Consider the following 24552-nt stretch of genomic DNA (forward strand, 5'->3'; position numbering starts at 1 on the left):
CTTAGATAATCAAGAAATGGAGAGACACTGAGAGGATGTAGAGCCACGGGGATACCTTGGAGAAAGCTTTCTGCTAGACTTTACTTACTTCCCTAAGAATTTTGGAAAGTCTGATTTTACTCTGAATTTTGGAAAATCTGATTTTACTCTGATTCCTCGTGGCAGTCGAGCTTACTGGTTCAGAACTCAGAATCTGGAGGCAAAATGCCTGGCCTCCCATACGGGCTCTAAACTCTGCTGGCTATGTGGCCCTGTGCAGAAGTTAAAAACCTCTCGTTCCCCAGTTCCTTCACTTGTAAACTGGCGATAATAATAGTCTTTGCTTCATCAGTGTTCTTCGTGAGGACTGGACGAGTTCATATATGTAAAATGATCGGGGACCCATAGTAGGTGATGTAAGTGTTTGTTGCTGCTGCCAAAGTGACGGTCGTGACCACGAGGACCACCAGCACCACCAGCACCATCACCACATCACGTCGCCACCCTCTGCCCCACACGCCCCACCTCTACTACCACCTTCTTCATACCCACCGGCACCTGCACCACCACCTGCACCGCTTCAGCCACCACCTGCACCACCTGCACCATGACCAGCCCTAGCCATGACCACTGCCACTTCCACGGCCACCACCACCACCAGCTCCACCGCCCCCCGTCCCATCGCCACCACCTCCACCGCCACCGCCGCCAACACCACCACTGGCACCATACTACTGCGGCTCCTCTGCAGCGCTTTGAGAGGCTGCACATTCAGGGGTTATTGGCATATATTTTTTTGCTCTTCATTTCAGAGTCTCTCTTCCAGAAGGATCAACGATTCCAGGTGTCATCGGAGAGTTATGCTAATCAAGGTGGATTGAGTACTCAGAACCTACTGTAGGAGTAGCTGATAATCAGTTTAATGTCCTCCTACCTCAGTATACTGCTGAGTGACAAGCTCTGGAGCTGGCCCCAAGAACACATAAAAGTCCAGAATTCCTCCTGTGGTGCGGTATGTCAAGGCAGGAAGGGGTTGGAAGGTCACGTCTGAAAATACAGGAAAACACCACTCAAGCTGGAAACCTTCGAGGTGAGGAATAACCCCTCAGATTCTTACCTTTTCCTTCTCCCTATGCCTCTTTACTATGGAGTATTAAGAGAAAGTATTTGTACTATACCTACATCGAATTGAAGAAGTTAAATGAAAGTCTACGAGGTGGCTACCCCTGCATTTTTTGCCCTCTGTCATTCTGTTCTTTTAAAGTTATTACTATATCTTTTATTTTAGAATAGTTTAAGACTTAGAAGACGTTGCAAAAATGTACTACAGTTCCTTTGTACACTTTACCCAGCTTCCCTCAATGACCACATCTTATATAACGCTGTACATTGTCAAAACCAGGAAACTGACATTCACATGAAACTGTTAAGTCAGGGATAGACCTGATTCTGATCTGACCAGTTTTTACATGCATGCTTTCCACCCACCCCGTTTTTCCACCCTCTTTCCAATACTCCGTATAAGTTTTCTTCACACCCTCATACACCCTGAGTGGGCACTCCTAACCATAGCTTCACCATTAATTCAAATTTAAAAGATGGCTCCCACGGGCTGACCCCCAGGATATTTGGGACTCACTTGTTCTTTCTATACCTTCTTACATCCCTTCTTATATGTTTGCCAAATAAGAGTTAACTCTTGTTACCACATGTTACTAAACTGAAATAAACAGAAAGGCTATACAGGAAACGAAATATAAAAACAAAAACACTGTCCGCAAGATAATAATTTGGACTTCAGGGCAGCTAGTTCGAGCACACTGTTACTCAAAAATGACTGGTTCACAGAAACAAGGGGAGATGCTGGCATCGTCTTACCCATGGCATTGCTGTTTAGCAGGAGCACCCCATGGGCACTGCCATCCTCCTCCAGCGCCATGTAGTAGGGGTGGACGCCATAGGAATTCTTCTTGTACTGGGAGAGTCGTGGGGGGAAAGTGGTAAGAGGTTAAAAGACCTAGTGGCCAAGAAAGAAACTCCACGAAGAAAATGATTGGCAAGGTATGTCCTGTTTTCTCTGTGCAATGAACTAAATATATAAAAAAACAAAGGAGACTGAGCACTGACCCAGTCATCTCAATGTGGAAATGTGACCATCTAAGGTGAATCTGGGAAGTTGAAGCATGGAGTGTACAGAGTGCCTAAAAAGAAGTAGACACAGATCCCAGATGCTCTGTCCTTACCCCCGGGGGCTGGTCCCTGGAGAACATCCCCCACGTGTGCCAGTTCAAGTCTCTCCGGAAGGCTGTGTGCTCAGTTTCCCCAAAGCCATAGAGGTACTGGGAGGGAAGGCGAGTGGAGATGCGGATGAACATGTCATTGAAGGTAAAACCAAGGAGCTGAGAGTCCCAACTGCAACAACAAAAGGGTGTATTTAGAAAAGAAATGGGCATCCTGTTGGCTTCAAGCAGCTGACTTTTCAAGGACAACAGAACTCTTGATTCCCTCTCCCACCCAGAGCCCTGTTAATCTTCCCAAAAAACCACAAAGTCTATTTAATTAAAATAATCTCTGATGCACGTGCTACCAGCCCAGGAGTTAGCCTTCATTCTTCTGGTTTCCTCTCTCACTGCCTCCCTTCAGTTCTGTCTCCTGGATGCCAAGTCCAATCACTTTTCATACCTTGGGTGCTACTGCCCCATACCAGACCAGGGTGCCACTCTTGGTCTTCTCTACCGTCCCTTCGCTACTTAACACCCACAGCCATCCAGCTACAATGTGCTCCAACACAACAAGCATTTCCCCCTCAACATGGCAAGTGTGCTTCTGTTTTACGGCTTGTGCACTTCTTATTCCATCTGTCTGGGATGTCCTCTCCCTTCCCCCAAATCTCCACAGGGGTGGATCCTTCTCATCTAAGTATTATTTCAAATGTCACCTTCTCTGAGACACCTACTCTGACCCCAGAATCAAAAGCAGTAAATTCCCCATAACTTTTTATTACCCTGTTCTTTTTCCTACATTTCAGTTGTCACTATCTAAAACTTCCTTATTTATATTTTAACTTATGTTATCTTTGTTATTGATCATTAATTTTTGTCATGAGAAGAGAAACCTCATCTTCTAGAACTACCTAATACAGAGATAATATACACTAACCACCCCATAAACACTGGTTCAATGAATCCCTAGTACATCTAAGTGTCTCAGTAATTAGTGCCAGGGAACTAAAGATTTCCCATAAGAACAGGCCCCAGAGGAATAATGTATTCATAAATCTGGAAATGGATAGTGTGATGTTTTGAGCCAGGATATCTCCAAGGACAATGGACCTGGCAGTGCGGGGAACCATCAATTTCAAATCAGACGAGGAGCCACCTACATTACAGTGCCTGTATTCTTCCGGCGAATTTCAATCCCAAATGGATTCTTCTTAATAAGGACATTGTAGAGTTGACTCTCAGAGGTGCTGGAAGGAACTGTGGGTATGTTGAGAGGAACCGGGACTTCATACCGATTATTGTTGGGATCATAAATCTAGGGTGAGCGCAAAGAAAATTAGGAAAATATAGTACTCTAGAAAACTATATACCTTACCAGAAACTTGGTATCCTTGACACAGAGTGTGAATGCTGTATTTCTTTGTCTCCATTAAGCTCATGATGCCAGCGATTTAGTTATTATATCAAAGAACAATGTTAGACTTAACATTTTGACCTGAGCCTGTCATCTCATTTTTAAGGCCCCTATTACAGTAACACATCTGCTTTGATATTGTTGATATCTTTGAAAATCTGTACGATATCAGTTTGGTAGATATAAATATATTACTTATTTGTCTGTGGTTGTATGTGAATATCTGAAAACTTTTCTGATTTGAAAAAAAAGTAAAAAAAATATGAACTCTATTTGATGAAAATAATCATAGATGTCCTAGCAAGAAATGGCATCTACATTGATTTACCGAGTACGTACTCTACCCCTGCCCAAAACTATAGACACTAGACACACTAAATCAGATAACACACTCTTGCTGTTTTAAGAGTTTGCTGTTTAACTCTTGCTGAATTAAGAAATTCACATGTTAATGGGAAGTAAAAGAGGTGCCCACAATATCTGGGTGATGATCCGCTCATGTACAGCTCTGTGGGAGTGCTGTGAGATTATAAAGAAGAAAATGCCCAACACAGCTTCTAGAAGACTGAGGTGATGTCATGGGCAAAATACAGGCTGTGTTAATACCTTTGCAGCTGTTAACCCAGCACAACAAGGGGATAAAGTCATTCCTGGTAGAGAGATAAATGCAAAGGCCCAGGGTATTAAAGCTGGGTCAGAAAGAGGCAAAGACTGGGGGAAGAGCTACTGTTTGATCAGGAGGTAGAGGAGGAAAGGGTTGAAGCGGGAAATGCAAGCAAATTCATTTAGTTCAAGCTCACTAGGTGCCTACCACAGGCCAGCACTATGGTGAGGACAGGAATATCAAAGAGCATCTTCCCTGCATTAGAAGATGTAAAAGGACTCAGTCTAGGTTGATAGCAGGTTGTGATGAAACTTTTGGGCAATGTCCAACGTCTTTCATTTATTCTCTCATTAAACATCTGAGTGTTAGCTGTCCATTAGGCTCAGTGTCAGATTTCAGAAACACAAAGATGAATGGACAAATTCCTGTCTTTGAGAAACTTTCAAGTTATTAGAGAAATAGACATAAGAACAGGCTGTCACTAATCCTTAGGTTAAATCATAGGAAATAAAATCATAGGAAAGAAAGAGATCGCTACACTCTCGTGGCTATTTCTCAGCTATCCCAAATTCAGCATCCCAAACTGAACCCATCATCTTATTCTGCCCAAGCCCAAACCTGTCCAATGTTCCCATTTCAGGGAATGTCACTGTCACCCACATAGAGAGCCAGAAACATGGCAATCGTTCTCGATGCCTCCCTCTCCCTCGTTGCCAACTTGCAGTCATCACCGGATCCTGTGATTCTACCTTCTCAATTCTCCCACCATCCTTCTCCTTTCTTATACCTGGTCTACACTTGGTCACCCACAAGGACAACCTAACTTGTAGCCTCCTGGCTGGCCTCTCCTTTTACACTCTTGTCCTGCCAACCATTTTCCTTACAGTAGGCACAGTGATCTTTTCAAATGCACATCAGAACGGACAGCACTGGTTCATCAGTGGTCTTTCAGTGCCCCCAGGATAATGATCTAGTATACTTTGGCATGGTTAGCTCAGAGGAGCAAACTTATTTTAGGGTTCTGTGACCTCAACTAGCAAAAAGTAATGGAACAGCCAAGTGCCCAGTAGGCACTTGATACATATGGGTACTGCAGACACATACCTTAAACTGCAGCATGTCATTCTTATGATAAGTCACATGCAGACGGAGGGAGGTCACAGGAACTGAGGGCAGAGCGGAGGCATAGACAGAAGACTTTAAAGACAGTGTCGCAGTGGCTCCATGTGAGTGGTACTGAACATCATCGACAGAGTATAGATCATCGACGAAATAACAAAACGGGACTCCTGGGGAAGTGGATACCTGGAAAGAAAAGCTAAGGTCAGCTCGGCATGCAACCCTAGAATTATCAAATACAAAGGGCTAGAAAAAGCCATTTACAGGGAGATAAAGCCAAACCATTACTCACTTCCTTATAGATGCTTTGGTAGTAACAACACTTTAAATTCCTGGTCTCCTTGCAAAATATTTGGGGGGAAAATCCCACTCCTATCCCTATATCCAGATACAGACCCAGGTTCCTTTGGACGTCCTGCCTTTCTGTGGGCTTTAAGGAGTGACATAGGTACTGATGTCTAGGTACTCATGAAAGTCTAGGTTGAGTGTCAAGGATTTTGATGCACACTGGTGTTGTCGGTACGGTTACCTCCCAGACACAGCCACGGGCAGTACAGTTTTCTGCAGAAGCACCGCTCTCATCAGGGAAACAGTCTATTTTTTCCGCATCCTTTATCTTCAGGGTCCACTCCACTGTGTATGCTTCTCCCAGGATAAGATCGATTCCCCCGATTAGAGCAACCTGTAGGGATGGGCAAGTGACAAGGAAATTTACCCCCAGGACAAAGTCCTTGCAAGATGTGAACCCTCTTTTAGAAAAGGGAACAGAAACCAGAGAAGACTCCACAAGCCAAGTGGCACTCCGCTGGCATTTCTAGGAGAAGAGCCACACGGAAGGAGGGGAAGAACGAAAATGCAAGTGTGCTAACGCTGTCAGAATCTCATACACCACATCTGGAAGAGAACTAAGCCAAATAAGACCTTCTGTGATCACCCATTGTCTTTCCTTCCCTGATTCCCCTTCCTCTTCCTTTCTTGGACAAAGAGCTCTCTGTGTTTTCCCTTGTAGCATACCACACATGAGCTCACGGGGCCGTCCAAAATCGAGCTTCTGTTCTTGCCTTCCATTCCCTAGCCCACTGTCCTGTCTTGGTCTGGAGTGGTGGCAAGAACATGGAGTAAGAACATGTGGCTTGGGTTCTCATCTCCATTCCACTAGGGACACTTAGCTAAATCATTTCAGTTCTTTGGGTCTCAGTTTCGTCAACTGCAAAAGTGGGGAGTTGGCAAAAATCATCACATTTCTTTCCATTTCTAACATCCCAAACTCTTCATTTCTCCAAGACCAAAGCCTCAAAATCTGAAACCTTGCTTCTTTGTGTCTCACTAATTAAAATATTTAATATTTTCTGTGTATTTTCATCTCTTCTTTAATTAGCAATTTCCATAGTGCAGGTCCTCATTTGCCCAGAGTTACAAAATCACACTTTAAGGATAATCACCCCTTTTCTAGGCTTTTCTCAGTCTAGATTCACTTTAAATTTCCCTGTTTTACAAATCTCACTCTCAAAGCAATGCTTTCATAATAGCACAGCCTGGATTCAAGGATTCATAGGACACACTTGAAGAATCAGATCTCACTTTTGCATCTAAGACCCTCTAAAATCTGATCACAAACTATTTGTCCAAACTGATCTCCTCCCTATTCTAGTTATAGAATACTCACAGACCAATGTCAAGCTAGTCTCAACCCTTAGACTGTCTTACTCTGATATCTCAACCTTGCATACTTTTTCTAGACAAATGCTCTTTCCAGGAAAATGGTGTCCTTTTGTGGAATGTCCTGCTAGTTGCCTGCCTTATATGAAGGTTCCCTTCTGACTCACTATTTCAGCTTAGAATATTAAAGTTCGTAATTAAGAACTTAATTGTTAATCCGTGTAACATAGCTGTAGCCCTTAAGAGGCAAGTGCAAGTCCCCTGGGAGTTGCTGGCCTAGTCTTCACTTTGATTTAAGGGACTTCCCTGCACTTTTTCTTTCTGCTTCCTCTTTTATTCTGTAGTAATAGGGCCACAGCAACTGGTATTAAGCTGTCACTTCCAGTTAACCCTGACGACCTTGAGCCACTGAACCAATGCTGGCCACTGACCACTTTCTAAACTTGTTATTGCATGAAGAAGAAAATCCCAATGTGTTCAAAGTCCCATTTTGCTCCATTTCCTATCACTTGTTAGCTGAATATCTATCTGATAACACCCTCACTCAAAGTCCAGCTCAAACCCTGACTTCTCCAACAGCTTTGCTCAGCTATGCCATTAGACTTCGAACATTAAATTAGGTATAATGTCAGCAAACATTTCCTCTGTGTTGTTTGGACTGTCTGTCCCCTTCCTGATAGATTTCTGTGTATAAATTGTGTTTCCCCACCACCCAAATTCGAGCACCAACAATTCTTTCACTCTTATATTAATTAATATAACAAATATTTATTGAGGTTTTTTTTAACATATGCACCTTTCAAATGGCTTGGACTTTGCAGTGCACATAACTAACCATACAATGCAGTTGTCCTTTGAACAACAGGGGTTTGAACTGCATGGGTCCACTTACATGCATGTTTGGTTTGTTTTTTTCAATAAATACAGTGCAGAACTGCAAATGCTTTCTTTTTTCTTTTTTTTTTTTTAAAGATTTATTTATTTGACAGACAGAGATCACAAGTAGGCAGAGAGAGAGAGAGGAGGAAGCAGGCTCCCAGCCAAGCAGAGAGCCCAATGCGGGGCTCGATCCCAGGACCCTGGGATCACGACCTGAGCTGAATGAAGGCAGAGGCTTTAACCCGCTGAGCCACCCAGGTGCCCCTGCAAATGCTTTCTCTTCCTAATGATTCCCTTAATAACATTTTCTTTTCTTTAGCTTGCTTTATCGTAAGATTAGAGTACGAATTCTTATGATACATAAAATATGTGTTAATTGACAGTTTACCCATAAGGCTTTTGGTCAGTAGTAGGCTATTAGTAGTTAAGATTTGGGGAATCGGAAGTTACTTACAGATTGTTGACAGCATGGGGGTGGGGGCGGTTCAGTGTCCCTCATGCTGTTCAAAGGTCAACTGTGCTTTATGTCTAACTCTATAATATAGGTATCCTCAGCGGATGTTGTAAGGCAAAATGGCCAATGTCATCAATACATCATTATAGGGAATGCCAGATTTACTTATTTTCTCCAAATTTGGAATATCTCTCACAAACATGCTGACCCAGCAGCTCCCAGTCCCAGATCATCTGGAGGGCCTGAAGTGAAGATGGGGGAAAGGATTCCTCAAGTGCTAAGATACCAGGGGAACAGATTACAACTTGCTCAGGAGCATCAGGTCTGATTACAACTGATGAAAAATTATTTTTTATCACTATCTAACCAATGAGTAGACATTAGCTAAGCTGATCAGAGTCTTTGACTTGAAATATTTTTTACAATGTATGTGTTGGAGAGAAAATCTATGTATTTTCTAAATTTTTTGTAAATTGTAAAAATTTTCTAAATTTTTCTAAATTTTTTGTAAAAAAAAATGGACTTCAAATTTTTAATTATAGGGATCCCACCTCCTACTTTGCCTTTCTAGCTTCAGCCAGTAGCTTTCACTCTAATCCTGTTCCCCACACTCCTCACTGTGCTCTTTTTCTGTCCCAGTTGCAATCCTCAGGTGGACTTATTCTGATATTACCACCTTGCATGCTTTATCTAGACAAAAGCTCTTTGGCTCTTTGCCTGATGGGCAAATAAGGGAATGAACAGAAGAGAACAGAAATAGATGAGACCATTTTAATCTTATTCCAGTTTCTCAGCAGCTCCCTGATCCATTCTAGCTCTGGCTTAACCCTTGCTTTTTTTCTCTCCTAACCCTCTGATTTCCTCACCCCAGACCTCAGAGTATGCCCTGGTCCTTCAGAAACCCTTGAACTTTGGCAAGAAGGAACACGATAAGCTATAAAGTCTTGATAAACTATCTCAACAAAATGGATTTTTACCTGTAGGTTAGAATCATAAGTGACATTAGGAGAAACCTGACTTGGGACACCATTGTGTTTCACGATAACATCGGTAGGTTCCTGGGTCCCAAGAATTTTAATCTCTTTAAATACTAAATTATTGGGGTCTTTGTAAGTTGACTGCAAAATCTTCACATCCAATCGGTTCTGCAAAACAGTTAAGCACAAAGGTCTGATGATTGGTTGTCAAGTCACTCAAATATTCTATCCTGGACCAGATTCCCAAAACTGCTTCAAATGCCTCTTAGCTATCTCTGCTAACATGTGCTCAAGGAGTACAAACTTTTTTTAATACTCCCCTGAGTGAAAAAGAGAGAAACACACACAGAGAAATTGTTTTTAAAAAGCTGACTACTTTGATTTAACCATATCATTGTCTCTTTTTTATTACCATGGATGATTCAATTATTGGGAGTTAAGTCATAAATTGAAATGTCCCCATCTAAGCACTGGGTGATCTATGGAAGTGCTGAATAACTATATTGTACACCTCAAACTAATATAACACTGCATGTTAATTAACTGGAATTAACTAAAAACAGATAATAATAAAAACAAAGTTCTTTTATCTTCCAAAAGAAACCAGAAATGTGCTCATCTACAGTCATAAAGGCATATGAAGCCATAAATGTAATTATACACATGAGCTAACTGTCAGAGAAAAGCCCACACCTAAGAATCATAAAAATGTGCTACTTACTTGGGTGGCAGAAAACTCACAAAAGAGATAAACTTTATTGGCCACAGTATCTGAAAGTGCGAGAAAGGTGAGTCAGCCTCTGGCCTGCCCACCACTGAAGAACCCATCACCCCTGGGCTGTACTGAAAGCTTCATCTTGAGAATGATAAGATTATAGACAGAGTCTCCAAGGCCAGGCCACTGTTTTCCCTTTTTCTTCCTACCTTACTCTTGAAATGATTCCCTTCCAAGTGCTTCCAAGGCATATGCCTCAAGTGAATCTATTGCCTAAGCCTGGGCCCCAAGAGTTGTCAGTATACTGGAGCCAGAAGAATACACAAAGAGGCATGTCTGGATACAGGCTCACGAGAAGAACACACTCTCACTCTGCCTCGCTGCCATGGTGTGTGTTTCCTATCACTGACTTTCGTGTGGGAGTATTTTGGAGGAAGAGATCTACAGTGAATGGCAGGAACAATCTTGAAAACATCTTTTTCAGATGCCTGTTGACAATAAAATGAGAGCCTGTATATATTGCCTGTTGAGGGGAGCATTCTAAGAGGTAGAAATGTGTTCTCCTTCCACTTGTGGTCCATTTACCACTAACTATGAACAGTGCAACCCACACGAAAATTTTCCTCTTGAGTGAATAGCGCTGCTGTGCCTGGTATTTCTCCGCTGGCTGGATGACCAGTGGGAGTCACTCACCAACGCAGGTTGTCATAACAGTGCTCACCTTTAGTTTCCCCATCATCCCAGAAAAGTTCGCCTTTTGCTTCTTTGTTATCATCTAGGGCAACGATAAGACCGAGAGGGTTCCGGCGGCTGTGGGAAACAAGGTTTAGGAAGGAGATAAACACTTACGACTCAAAGAACTTTGCCAAATGAGCTGGGAATGTTGCCATCAGGTTTCTTTCCCTTTGTTTTCTTTTCCTTTTTTTTTTTTTTTTTTTTTTTTGCACCCCGACCAAAATCGGTCTGAGAGAGAGAGAGAACACACAAGCAGGAGGGGCAGAGGAGGAGAGAGTGAGAATGCCAAACAGACTCCCTCCTGAACGCTGGCCTCAACAGGGCGCTCAACCCCACAACCCTGAGATCACAACCTAAGCCTAAACCAAGAGTTGGATGCTTCACCAACTACACCACCCAGGCACTCTTGCTATCATATTTCAAATGGGAAAGGTTACTAGCAGCAGATGGCTTGGTGTTTCTCCAGGCACAAAAGCAAAAACAACAGGTGCATCTTTCTCCAGAATCAGTAACATCACAGGAGACAGAAATACTGCAAACATTAGCAATAAACATCTATGTAAGAAGCAAGAATTTTAGTGTCAGAATCATTGCAATTGCTACTATAAAAGTTGCTGAAGCAACTATTACTTAGAATACAGACCATTAGATGAGAAAGACATTCTACACAATAATTGGTTCAGCCTAATTTTAGAGTTTGTGCAGGGGACGTTTTAACTATGGTTGGGGGGATATATTTCCTGACAAAGAAAGTGATTCCATTTTGACTCAGAAAGCAATAAAATACAATAAAGTCCATCTATTTAATAGCAATTTTCCTAATTTGATTATTTATTATTAATTCACTTAGAGAGGAATATAAAACACAATAGTTTTCTTCTTTATAATTTAAAATATGAAACACAAAACATGGCTCAAGAAGGTGGTAAGTACATGGGTGGAGAGAAGGAGAGAAAGAGCCATTTCACATGGAATCTCTCCTGTGTCACCACTCCCCAGACCCCTCCTCCCCCGTTTCCTGCTCCCATTGGTCCATCACTAACCTCACACTTTCTGTTCTTTCCCAGATCAGCCCTCCACTGTGCCCGATGCAAGGCAGGTTCCGTTATCAATCAAATCACCTGCTTTCTCTTAACACACATGTATTAAGTAGCTCTTGTTTTTTAGCAAGTCTAAGAAATACAAAGATGAATAGATCACAACTCTATTTTTTTAAAGATTTTATTTTATTTATTTGACAGAGAGAGAGATCACAAGTAGGCAGAGAGGCAGGCAGAGAGAGAGGAGGAAGCAGGCTCCCCGCGGAGCAGAGAGCCCGATGCGGGGCTCGATCTCAGGGTCCTGGGATCCTGAGCCACCCAGGTGTCCCAAGATCACAACTCTATTGATGAGCTTAAATATTATGAGAAGGATTAAACATGTTCACTGCATACTCAAGGCAGAAAGTAGAGTGACACAAAAGTCAAAAGACGTACAGGAGTCTAGAATGGCACTTCCAGCAGTGTGGCTGACTAAGTATTCTGGGGGACACCAGGCACCTTGAAAGACCCACCCAACACACGATCCTTAAATGTTGCTTCAGATGACCTCAAGTTGACAGCAGTCCTGACTTGCAACTGAAGAGGCAAATCCTCTCTGAAGGAATGAGACCCACGTTTGGATCCTCAAGATCATTACACTTGAAAAACAAAAACGTTACTGAACACACCAGGTAATAAGCCAGCAACGAAGGAAGGTTGGCAAAAACAATGAACGATAATTTGGACTTTCCAAAGGATTTGAGACAATAGGATTTTCTCAGCTAAGGCACAAAATCATATTGAACAGTATACAAAAGAAGGATAAAAAGAAAGTTTGCAGTGGCATCACTCCCTTTGCTGGAAGAATTAAGGACGCTTTCTTGTGAACGAAATCTTTAATTTGGAAAGTCATTAAGAATGCACCAGGCAAAGGATGGTGGAGAGGCTACTAAGTACAGAAGCCCAAATGCTGTCCAAAAGATGGGTATGTCTCAGAACATCCAGCTTTGGGGCATGGCTGGTCTATAGGAGTGCACTCAGATGTCTCCAAAAGCACCGTTAACTTGCAACTAGATTGTGATTGGCCCGAACACCCTACTCATGAAAGAATTTGGACTCCATACAGGAGAGCAACAAGGAAAAAAAAATCTTCGTTTTGGAAAGATAATTTTGGTATCAGTATGCAGACCAGCCTGAAGCTGAACAATTAGATACAAAGAAAACATTTGGTGCTGGATGTAGAATTTTGCCTCATTATCGTAAGAAGTCTTCAATATGAAAAATTAAGGTAGTAAGGAAAGTTTAGAAGAAAAAAAAGATTTCTGGGGTGCCTGGGTGGCTCAGTGGGTTAAAGCCTCTGCCTTCAGCTCAGGTCATGATTCCAGGGTCCTGGGATCGAGCCCCACGTCGGGTTCTCTGCTCAGCGGGGAGCCTGCTTCCCCCTCTCTCTCTGCCTGCCTCCTCTGCCTACTTGTGATCTCTGTCAAATAAATAAATAAAATCTTAAAAAAAAAGATTTCTAACCTCCAAAGAACTCCCAGTCTATTAAAAATAAGACTTTTAGAGACATGTAGAAGTGTGTACATCTTTAGTACAGATGGAGTCTAGAATTTCAGAATCGAAGAGTCATAAAGGAGAAATCAGTAATATGAAGGAGATTTGAAGTGAGCAAGTAATTTTTGTATACTGTTTTGTATCACAAGAAAGAAACGGCTCACTGGGAGGAAAGGAATGGGAAATTGAGATTATAGGGGAATGGAAAGTAGACTCCCTCTCCCTAGAAGTAGAATGAATGAGTCAAGAAAATAGCACAATGGATGAATGATCTGGCCAAGCAGGTAGGATGATCAACAGACCCCATTTGCCTGGAACTGAGAGGTTTCCCAAGACATGAAACTTTCAGTACTAAAATTAAACCGGTTCTGGGAAAACCAGGAAGGAAGACCACCCCAGCAGCCAGTGTGCTTTGAGGAGAAATGCAGGAGGTTTAAGTAAGGACAGGGATTAAGTTCTTTCGAAATCCATCTTGTAAATCACAACTTCCTCAGAAAGGGTCAACAGAAATGCAAGGGTCACGCACACCCCAGTCCCCTTCCGCCCTACACACCATGGAAAGCTTCAGCGTTTTCTGCATGGGCAACAAAGGGGGATGGAAATGACCAGCTTCATCAGCAGCCTCCCCCTAGAAGGGAACTCCCGCCGTGTTCTACCTGGCCACCGTGGTGGTGGCTGGCTGTTGCGTGGGGAAGATGTAGCCTCCACGAAGGTGAAGTCCAATTTTGTCTCCAGGAAGTTCCATCTCCACGTTTTGCTTCCTCCATCTCACTCGAGCCCCCTGATGCAGGCAGACACACATCAAGCACCTAGGCAGGTTGGCACCCTCGCACCCCCCTCTTACCCATGGGCTGAGCTATCCACAGCTCTCTCATTTTTCCACCAAGCTGACTTAGTGTCTAGTCATTCAATCAAGTGAGAGGAAGGAAACAAAGTAAGAACAGGTTTTTGCCATCACTTGGGAGTTTGGGGGAGCGTTTACGTCATGCCAAGGCTATCTGACATATATTAGATGAACTGATAGGTTTTTTTTGTTTGTTTGTTTTTTGTTTTTTTTGTTTTTTTTAAAGATTTATTTATTTGACAGATAGAGATCACAAGTAGGCAGAGAGGCAGGCAGAGAGAGAGAGAGAGAGGAGGAAGAAGGCTCCCCGCTAAGCAGAGAGCCCGATGCGGGGCTCGATCCCAGGACCCTGGGATCATGACCTGAGCTGAAGGCAGAGGCTTTAACCCGCTGAGCCACCCAGGCGCCCCTGAACTGATAGTTTTAAACAAGCTAGCTGACTGCTGACCCAGCTAATTTCTCCATTGGACCCTCCAATATTTGCTCCTATCTTACTGTTGAATAAAGTACAAAAGTTTTTTGGTTTTTGTTTTTTTTGTTTTTTTTTTTTTTTTTTTTTTTTTTTTTTCAGATCTCTTCATGACTAACATGAAGTGACTTAGGCTCACTTTATCCACTGTGCTATGAAATGACAGAAAACAGCACAGAAACACTCTTCGGGGTGTGGACAGACCGTCCTCTATCCAGGGAGGCATCTTATCTATGCAGCTGTGGTCTTGAGGCGTTAGAAAAGTCAAAGCTACTCACAGTCTCATAATCGTACCAGACAGCATCAGGCATATATGCTACCACTTTCTCTGCACCCTGAAATTAAAACAGAATATTGTTCTTTGTGACCCAGCCTCTGAAGGGGGTAAAATGCATTTCTTAGCACTCCCAAGGGAGTTTCTTCACCATATACTGAGAGAGCGTAAGTGGTCTTTCTTTTCTCTGTTATCAAATCATGCCTTTCTTCTAATAGGAGTAATAGAAGCAATAATTTGCAACACAAGGGAAAATCCCAGTGGAATCACATTAGGAATAATAATAATATTGAAATACATGTTGTGGTAAAAATCCCAGCTTTACATGAACTCATGTAATCCTCTCACCTTTGGCTGGTGGCAGGTACTCTCATGATCTCACCTTTCCAGCTGAGGCACTTGCCCCAGGCCACACGGTGCTAAGAGGCGGAGGCAACAATCACACCCTGATTCCCTCCAACCTTAAAGACAGTGCTGGGCCCCGGCTCCATTCTGCCTCTACCCCAAGGAGCAAGTAGGATCTGCTAGGAGACTCTGATGATGAATAGGACCATTCCCAAACCCAGAGCCACCAGCGGATGCTTCTACACTTATTGGGAACTTGGTCAGAAAAAAAAACAAAAAAGACTTGTGAGTAACCCATCTCCAACGTCCCCACACCTCAGCTCACTGTCTTCAGTACCAGCTCAGGCATGGAGGCTGGACTCGGGCTTGGGATAAGGAGAAGATAAATGGGTCTAGGAATAGAAGAGTTCGGAGGGTAGCAGAAACAGAAGCAGAGACCCTCCGTGTGCCTCTGTGGGACGCTTACCTCATCCAGAACTGGAGTGATGAGGAGGCCAGGGCCCCATAAAAACTGCTGGTGCACATCCCACGTACTGCTGTCCCCATAGAACCTGGAGACAGAGAGACAGTCGCTGAAATCCAGGCCAATGCTTCCTGACAACTCTCCCCCCAACTGTCTAAAACACGCAGGCCACCTGTCTGTGGTAGTGCCCCGGATTGTTCTGGGACACCTGCTCAAGTCCTGCCTCTGTGCCCTGGGAGACAGATCCACTTTCCCCAACCCATGCACTCTCCTTTTCTTCTCCTTGGTCAGACGCTTCTCTCTGGTTAATGAATGCTAGGCAGGATCCAGACTCTAAATCTATTCACCATATGCCCCTTTAAATAAAATAAGTAAAACAAGCAATACATCCCCAAACTTCAGTAGACGATCAAGAAGGAATTGGATGCGATCATGATGCATAGCAGATAATTTAAAATTCTACTCTTTTCTCTTTTAGGGCAGCTGCCTTTTAACAGGGAATTCCAGGAGGTGGTAAAAATGGACTCAAAATAATGAATGTATAATAACAGTAATAATAATAACAAAAGCAGATATGTGCCTGAGAGCCTTGGGGGATAGAAGTCTACTTCTGTCCTTTGGGGATAGAAGTCCTGTTCCCCAAAGGGGAACAAGCTATACCATTTAAATATTCCTCTAGAACAGTATGGAGGCAGCAGTGGTCTTACAAATACCAATGGCATAGCCCAGTTAAAAAAAATACACAGGTTAAGAGTCATTTATGGTTTATCTCCCTCCCAATCCCATCTTGTTTCATTTATTCTTCTCCTGTCCCCCTACCCCCCATGTTGCTTCTCCATGTCCTCATATCAGGGAGATCATATGATAGTTGTCTTTCTCTGATTGACTTATTTCACTAAGCATGATACGCTCTAGTTCCATCCACGTCGTCGCAAATGGCAAGATTTCATTTCTTTTGATGACTGGGGGTTGCTGGGGGGAGGTGGGATTGGGAGAGGGGGAGCGGGCTATGGACATTGGGGAGGGGAGGCGAACCATAAGAGACTATGGACTCTGAAAAACAACCTGAGGGTTTTGAAGGATCAGGGGTGGGAGGTTGGGGGAACAGGTGGTGGGTAATGGGGAGGGCACGTTTTGCATGGAGCACTGGATGTTGTGCAAAAAGAATGAATACTGTTACGCTGAAAAAATAAATAAAATGGAAAAAAAAAATACACAGGTATCTGAATAACCATTCGAAGTGTCTCAATATTCACACGGGTATTTGATCAAACAGTCCATGTTGCCGGTCACATTAACAAAAGCTCTTTAGATAAGGTGAACTTACTCGTGCAGAAGGGGCCTGGCCACCGTGTCCCCCCGGCTGTGGGCACGGTAGAAGAGGGTATAGAGGTAGGGTAACAGGGTGTAGCGGATGGTAAGGTAGTGCCTGGACGAGTTCAACAGCAGAGAGTCAGCTCCAAAAGAGGCAGGATCCTGGGCCTGGGAAGAGGAAGAAGTTGCCGCTGTGATCGGGCTATGAATGACAGAAGCATCTGGAGAACTCCAGACCCCATTCATCAGAACCCAAGAGTTTCCTTCCTCAAAGACCGGGAGCCTAGGGTGTAAACTCAGCCTCTGAGCAGTACAGGTGGGCAGGATCGCTTCACCAGTAAGTGCCATTCACCACCTGCCATGTCAATCATTCTGAAGTACTTCCTCATCTGACTCTCATAACAAAATGAGCAATGTAGACAGAGTGTACAGACAGTTGATGAAAACCTTCACAGACTAACCATCTCCTCGACAGCAGCAGTTCCAAAAGCAGACTCTGTGACAGCGGAGCGTTTTAATGGCATGTCAGAGGTCCTGGTTAATTACAAATTAGCCAAAGCAAAGCGCCAGGTAGGAGGTTGGCTCAGCCAATGCCTTGGTGAGGATGCAGGCAGATCCCGCTCTTGTTTTGATCATGTCTCCTGGGAGACTTACCTTATAGCCTTGGCCATTGTGATTCCTGGAGAAGGGATAGAATGCCCCCAGCTGCATCCACCGCCTGCAGAGCTCCTCAGGGGCATCCAGTGCGAAGCCACATATGTCGGCACCCACCTGGAAGGACACACAGACAGAATGTTTACCTCACCTCCATTTTCCCGCCCTCGTTGCTTCCCATCAGGGACTTCCCTGAGAAGGCTTATAGAATGTGATCAGAATTGGGTCACATCACATGTTCACTCTTCCTTTTTTTTTAAGGGAGGGACAGAGGGAGAGGGAATCTTAAGCAGGCACCACAACCAGCACACAGCCTGACACAGGGCTCTATCTCACTCGAGCTGAAATCGAGTCAGATGTTTAACCAACTGAGCCTCCCAGGAGCTTCCCCCATGCCCACTCATTACTGTCAAATGACCATGAGCAAGCTACTTCATCCTTCTGTGCCTCAGTTTCCTCGTTTCATTAAATGGGTGTTAATTAGCTACACAGGGTTTTAGTAAATGACATAATGTAAGTAAAACACTTGACATACAATAGCTTTTGTTTTTTAAATATTTATTGATTTATTTGACTGAGAGAGAGAGTGGTGGGGGATGGGGGCAGAGCGAGAGGGAGAGTCCCAAGCAGTCTCCCTGCTGAGTGTGGAGCCTGATGTGGGGCCCCATTCCACTATGCCAAGACCATGTCCTGAGCTGAAACCAAGAGTCAAATACCCAACCAATGGCGCCACCCAAGTGCCCCAACATACAATAGCTTTTTGATGGGTAAAACTGAGATTACTGCCAATATTATTTGACCATACCACTATCAGAATCAACTTCTCAAAGCCTAAATCTGACTCCATCAGTCACGTATTCAAACATCTCCAAGGTCTCCTCACATCTTAGCTAGCAGCTCCTCAAAACCTGGTTCCAACCCACCTTTCGAGGATCGCTTTCCACTCCAGTCCTACAAACTAATCCTTATAAACACATCAAATTCTCCCCCTTACTGCTTTTCCTCATGTTTATTTCTCAAACTTAAAATGACCTCTCCATTAGTCTGGTAAAATAAGCCCACTTTTCAAGGGGAAACTCAAGTGCAACCTGTTCCGTGATGTTTCTTCTCATGTGTTGCCCTGACTTCCTGTGTTCCTTATTATCTTGTCAGAACTAAAAAAGTCTTTCTCAGGATTTCCCTCAATATTTAATTTACATGTCCCTAGCTTGTCATAATTATTGGTTATATATTTTCTATATAAGAGGAAAGAGAAGTTGCTTCTGTAATATTTATGCTTTTCTCTACCCTCACCCTGCATACCTAGCTTAGTACTTTGCACAGAGTAACAGCTCCATAAATATAAATGTTGAATTTAACTAATAGATGTCAAACTCACCTCTAGGGACCTGGCAAAGATATGTTCTCTCATGTGGGTACTGGATACACACGTGTGTTCAGCTCATAAAATCCATCAACTATGTACTGAAGGATATGTGTACTTTTTTGTGTGTATGTTATACCTCAATAGAAAAAAATATTCCAACGACAGCAATTCAAAGTTGCACTTCCTATCTTAATAAGTCAGTACAGGAAAGTATGTTGTAGTATCAGAGCCATACTGATGTAGATGAAGCCTTTGTTCTCAAGACATTAAATCCCTGGGCCAGGAAGGGTAGGAGAGGTGAGCGTCCTACTCTGAGAATTTTCTAGAAGAGGCTTTCTGGGGATTGAGGTAGGGATGTGGACTCACCATTGGGATACCAAAAAGATTGAATTCCAGCATGCCAGGGATGGACCACCGAAGATCATTCCAGGTGGCCGCGTTGTCTCCCAACCAGTGGGCTGCAAACTTGCCAGATCCCGCGAAGGTAGAACGGGTTAAAATAAAGCTTCTCTTATCAGGGAACACAGTCTTGACAGCTCTAGAAAGAGAAAGAAACTTAAGGAGTCAGTGTGTGATCTCAGCATGTCTCAGCCCCTCAGACACAGTGACAATGACGAGGATCATTGCCTTTTAACTCCCTCCTAGTAGGGTTAGAGATGCTGTGGAAGCAGACTGCTCGTTGAGTATGTTTCCATTTTATTTTGCTATGTTTTCACGTGTTTTATGTACCTCATTAAAGCCATAATTCCCAAGATTTTTAAAAGTAGCCTTGAAAAGGCTAGTAACTAGAGGTACAATTTTTAGGGAACAAAGGTGAAATTTAATTTTACATAGATGGATATACACTGATTTTTCACATTGCATGATTTTAAACACACACAAAAAGTGAATTTATGAACAGCTTTTTGGAACTTAAATTTTTTTTAAGTAGAGACACTTTGGTCATAATTTTGTAATAAACAAGTCATTTTAAATGTATGGATACATATGTGTAGTTTTATAAGTAACTATAAATACGTATCATCTATATTTTTTTAAAAGATTTATTTATTTATTTTAAAAGAGATGGAGCACCAGCAGGAAGGGATAGAGGGAGGGAGAGAAAAATCCCAAGCAGATTCTGAACTGAGTACAGAACCTGATCCAGGGTTCAATCTGATGACCCTGAGATCATGACCTGAGCTGAAACCAAGAGTCGGACACTTAACTGAGTGCGCCAGCCAGGCACTCCTATCTGTATTTTTTAAATTGTAAGTCTATATGTCTATTTTACACTTTTGCTCTGTAATTTTTAAAACAACTTTCAAGATGGCTAACTTACACCATGACTTTGCTAATGAATGAACGTGGCTTCGGTCTGGCTTCCTGCTGTCACCGTTAGAGTCAGTAGAGCAAATTCTCAGTACGTTTCCCCCACTGTAGAATTTGAGTCTACACACAAGGGGTAGACACAGCATGGTAGAAGGATGCTGAACCCATATCCAAAACCCAGAGGCATGTGAAGTCTGTAAGTTACTTTACCCTCCATACCCCATACAGTGCGGCAGAGAGGAAAATATATGGGTTTTGGATTCATGCAAAAACCGTTTAAAATATGCTTTTACAAGGTATTAGTTGTTTGCTCTTGGTCAAGTTACTTCTCTCTATCTCTTCCAGCCTTCCATTCACGTATTCATCCATTCTTTCATTTTATACATTCCACACGTATTTCCCGGATTCCTTCCTCCCTATGTGCTGGGTAGTTTCTTCATTCAGTCAGTTTAATAACCCTATTTATCTTGCAGGTTCTTAAAAATAACACACTGGCATGTGGCATCGAACAAAGATCAGTAATCTGATCATGCAGGAAGTCCATAGCAACAGTGGTCTTACTCTGCCGTGGCAATCGCCATGGAGTAGCCGTACAGATTGTGGACGTCATAGTGCTTGCCCCAGTGCTGCTCTGCATCCATGCAGAGAGTCTTGCAGAACAGGTACCCATCCAGGATTCCTGGGGCAGAAGAGGGAATCGGTCAATGAGAGCCTCGGGGGCACACTCCCTGCTCCTGGACTATCCAATGGCACACCTGGAAACAGTGGCAGTCTAGGCAGGGATCTATTGTGGCCATCCTACAAATGATCACACAGCTTCCTCACTGTCAGAGGGTTATATGTTTGGAGTAGTTTCTCTGATATATAAATAAATTGCGCTGCCCCATACACACTCTTCCACCCTAGGTGATCCTGTGGCTCAAGGCAGGCACCTTGGAAGCCAGAGGATCCAGTTAGACTTGAGGTTTAATCCGGATTCTGCAAACTGAGCCAAACCATGTGGTCCAAGAACAGAAATAATGGATGAAAGTGTAAATTAATTGTTCACTCCTTTTCTCCACTGACCAGAGAGTAAAAAGACTGCCTCCTCAATCTCTCTCACGCTTCTCTTCTTTTCTGCTCTTTGTACCATTCCGACTCCAATCCAAATTACATTTGCATCTTAATGACTGCAATGGTTTCTCTTTTTTTTTTAATTTTTATTTACTTTTTAAAATATTTTTCAGTGTTCCAGAATTCGTTGTTTATGCACCACACCCAGTTAATGGCTTATTGACTTCTGATCATACTGCACACTAACGCCAGATTAGTATTTCCAAAACAATTTTACTACCTTAATTCCCTTATATGAAAACATAAAAAGCTTCATCACCAAGAGAATGAAGTGCAAACTGTTTCACCCCATGCAAATCCCTGGCCCATCTGCCCCCATGTCCCATTTCCTCACCACACTGGAAGTCTTCCTAAGAAGCTCTAACGCTAGCACCTCGTTCTTTCCTCGAGCAAGATAAAATGTATCTGTGAGCCTCTAGCTTTCTCCAAACTACAGCAAATGCTGGATTCCAGGGCCATACCCTGAGAGATGGTGTTGTTCAGAGTTCAGCCAGAGCTCACTAGTATATTCATGGGCTCTGATTCGGGCCTTCAAGGCCATGGGTCCTGGCTCCTTTTTCATCCTACATTTCACATCTGTTCTTCACACTCTTGTATCACCAGACTTCACCCTCATCCAAAGATCAAGCCCAGTTACACGGTCTCTTTCTAGTAAGCCCTGACCTCCAGGGATACACGCTAGAGAATAATACCAACTAACCACTAGCCTTTGGCTTCTGTGCTGAATGTTCTCTGGACCTTGCCTAGAAACAGCTCAGCCTGTCAGTAGAAAGACTCGTGGCCCCCTTTGAATTTATGTCTCATTTACGAGAGCTTGGAGCACTTTGGTTTTCTTTCCTAATTTTCTGTATATATTACTCACATTTTCCTCTCCCTACATACACTTACGCACAAACTCCCTTGTCGGGTGGTTCATGTCTAACCTTATGAATGTAAAACACCAAATATGCATTGCCACTTTAATTATACTACCACCAAGACTTACTAGGAGTGAATGGGGGGTAATTTAGATTGTTCGTGGAACATCCTGAAACGGAACCATCAACGAAGTTGGAGATTTCATTCATATCCTGCAAGACAAAGAGCAAAACTACCACAAAGGAAAAGTAACATTCCCCCTTATGTTGTACTGATGTTTATCTCCTTTTTTGTTTTTTTAAGAAATTGGAGAAATGATTCCAGATATTTCGTCTTTAAAGAGATTCTTATGCACATGGAGGGAAATGATGTTCCTGTCTTTTCTACCCACGGAAGGTGTCACAGAGAAAGTTCTTAAAATCCCTTCAAAATGCTCTATGTCTATAATCATGGGAAATGAAAAATTTTCAAAAACATTAGGTGATAAAAGATCGCGATTCATATGCTTCTATATATATCAACTTATATGTTATCTATATACCCAAATACAGCTATGAATGCACACACATTCTATTTATCTATCTATATATATACACATATGTATTATGTATACATATATACACTAGATATACACATACGCATACACACACACAAATACATACGTAGAGAAAGTGAGGGGAAAGCCCATGCCAACAGCTGGGCAGGTGAGGGTTCTGGAAAGATGCATACCAAAATGTCGATGGTAGATGTTTTTGGTTAACAATTTAGAGGGTTTTGGCTTTCATCTTTTTAGCTCTCTGTATTGTTCAAATTTTCTATACTTCTCTTAAAAATAGAAAAAAGTTCAACTCTAGAGCTCCCTAAATTTTGCTGAACATCTGCTGCTTTGAATTTGTTTTCATTTGATATCATATGTGACATTTGTCCTTACCACCCCCACAGTTTTGTCACACACCTGGGGACTTTGGTTTTGATCAATTTGTGCACCGTGTCCAAAGAAAAGAACGCTCACTATGCTGGCGATTGAACAAACCAATATAAGTTTGAGACAACATAAGGCATATATGACTGATTTTTGTGTCCTTCAACTCATTCATTTTTAAAAGAAAAGCTGAATTCAGAAAAAAAAAAATTTCTGAGTTTACTTCCAGGCCTAATGATCTGATTTAGATTCTAAGCTACATGTTTCAGTAAGATTATTTGAATAGTAAGATAGGGAATATCAGAATGACTGCCCTATGTGCTTTTTTCCCCTCCTCTTCCTGCCATGTTCCTTGACTCAATCATATAGAAACACACAGTCTGAACATAAGTCACCGAATATTCAGAATATTAAGAACTCACAATCCAGACTCCATCAAACTCTACTTGGTTGTGGAAAATCTCAAATTCTTTTGCCCACCAAACAGCACAGTTGGGGTTGGTATAATCAGGAAACACAGTTTTTCCAGGCCAGACCTGCAGGAGAAAAAGAAAAACATTGATCAGAGTTAATTAAATGAATATAGAGCTAGATGGCTGGTAGGGGTCTGGGGATGAAGGGACGGGGGTGGGGGGGCAAGTGTATCCCCAGCATATATAAGGTATCTGAAAGTGTCAAGACAATTACACACATGCAAACACATACACATGCGCGCACGCACGTACACACACACACACACACACATTCTGCCACAGCCCCATCACCAGCCCCCAGATCCCCCATTTAGTTACCTCCCCAATGAGTGGTGTCACCCCATCTGAAGCATTCACCCATATCTTCATGCTGGAACCCCTATCATACGGGCCATAGGGATTGCTGGGGGAAGAGCTGTTGGAGATGGCTGGATCCTAAGAAAAGAAAAAACACAATGAAGAATCCAGCTTCAAGCTCGAGGCAGAGAAAGGAGACTAGGAATTGGGGGGTGAAGGAGAGAGAGGTTGATGTAAAGATAAGGAAGAGCCAGCACCTGATGATCCAGGGGGAAAGGAGGATGGCCCGTACCACAATGATGACCAGCTTCTGACTGTTATTGTGTAACTCCTTAACAAACTCAGGGAAGCCTTTAAAATTGACTGGGTCATAAGTGAAGTCCTTCCTCGCATCCATATAATCAATATCGGCATGCTGGACATCCTGAAAGTATACACAAACTCCACAATTCAGCTCGCAGGAAATTCCCTGTTCAAACGACTCAGTCAAATCATCATTGTTATTATCCACCATACACG

The 24552-nt window shown here is 42.8% G+C and overlaps 1 protein-coding gene across 4 annotated transcripts in view; it reads right to left on the reverse strand.

The window, feature by feature from the left end:
- The window catches only part of LOC123951450 (maltase-glucoamylase, intestinal), a 97439-nt gene that overhangs the window by 33203 nt on the left and 39684 nt on the right, over positions 1-24552 (reverse strand). For all 4 annotated transcript variants that reach the window (XM_046020171.1, XM_046020173.1, XM_046020174.1 and 1 more), the window contains 20 exons: positions 24326-24457; positions 24055-24171; positions 23686-23799; positions 22469-22553; positions 20932-21049; positions 19426-19597; positions 17694-17810; positions 17053-17207; positions 15729-15813; positions 14922-14978; positions 13987-14111; positions 10744-10832; positions 10029-10078; positions 9308-9475; positions 5868-6020; positions 5324-5524; positions 3362-3516; positions 2223-2391; positions 1858-1954; positions 914-1026 (listed from right to left, as the gene is read on the reverse strand). In XM_046020171.1, the coding sequence (XP_045876127.1) occupies positions 914-1026; positions 1858-1954; positions 2223-2391; positions 3362-3516; positions 5324-5524; positions 5868-6020; positions 9308-9475; positions 10029-10078; positions 10744-10832; positions 13987-14111; positions 14922-14978; positions 15729-15813; positions 17053-17207; positions 17694-17810; positions 19426-19597; positions 20932-21049; positions 22469-22553; positions 23686-23799; positions 24055-24171; positions 24326-24457 (2472 nt within the window). The remainder of the gene's footprint in view (positions 1-913; positions 1027-1857; positions 1955-2222; positions 2392-3361; positions 3517-5323; positions 5525-5867; positions 6021-9307; positions 9476-10028; positions 10079-10743; positions 10833-13986; positions 14112-14921; positions 14979-15728; positions 15814-17052; positions 17208-17693; positions 17811-19425; positions 19598-20931; positions 21050-22468; positions 22554-23685; positions 23800-24054; positions 24172-24325; positions 24458-24552) is intronic.

This window comes from Meles meles, chromosome 10, assembly GCF_922984935.1.
Source record: "Meles meles chromosome 10, mMelMel3.1 paternal haplotype, whole genome shotgun sequence".
Classification (NCBI taxonomy): Eukaryota; Metazoa; Chordata; class Mammalia; order Carnivora; family Mustelidae; genus Meles; species Meles meles.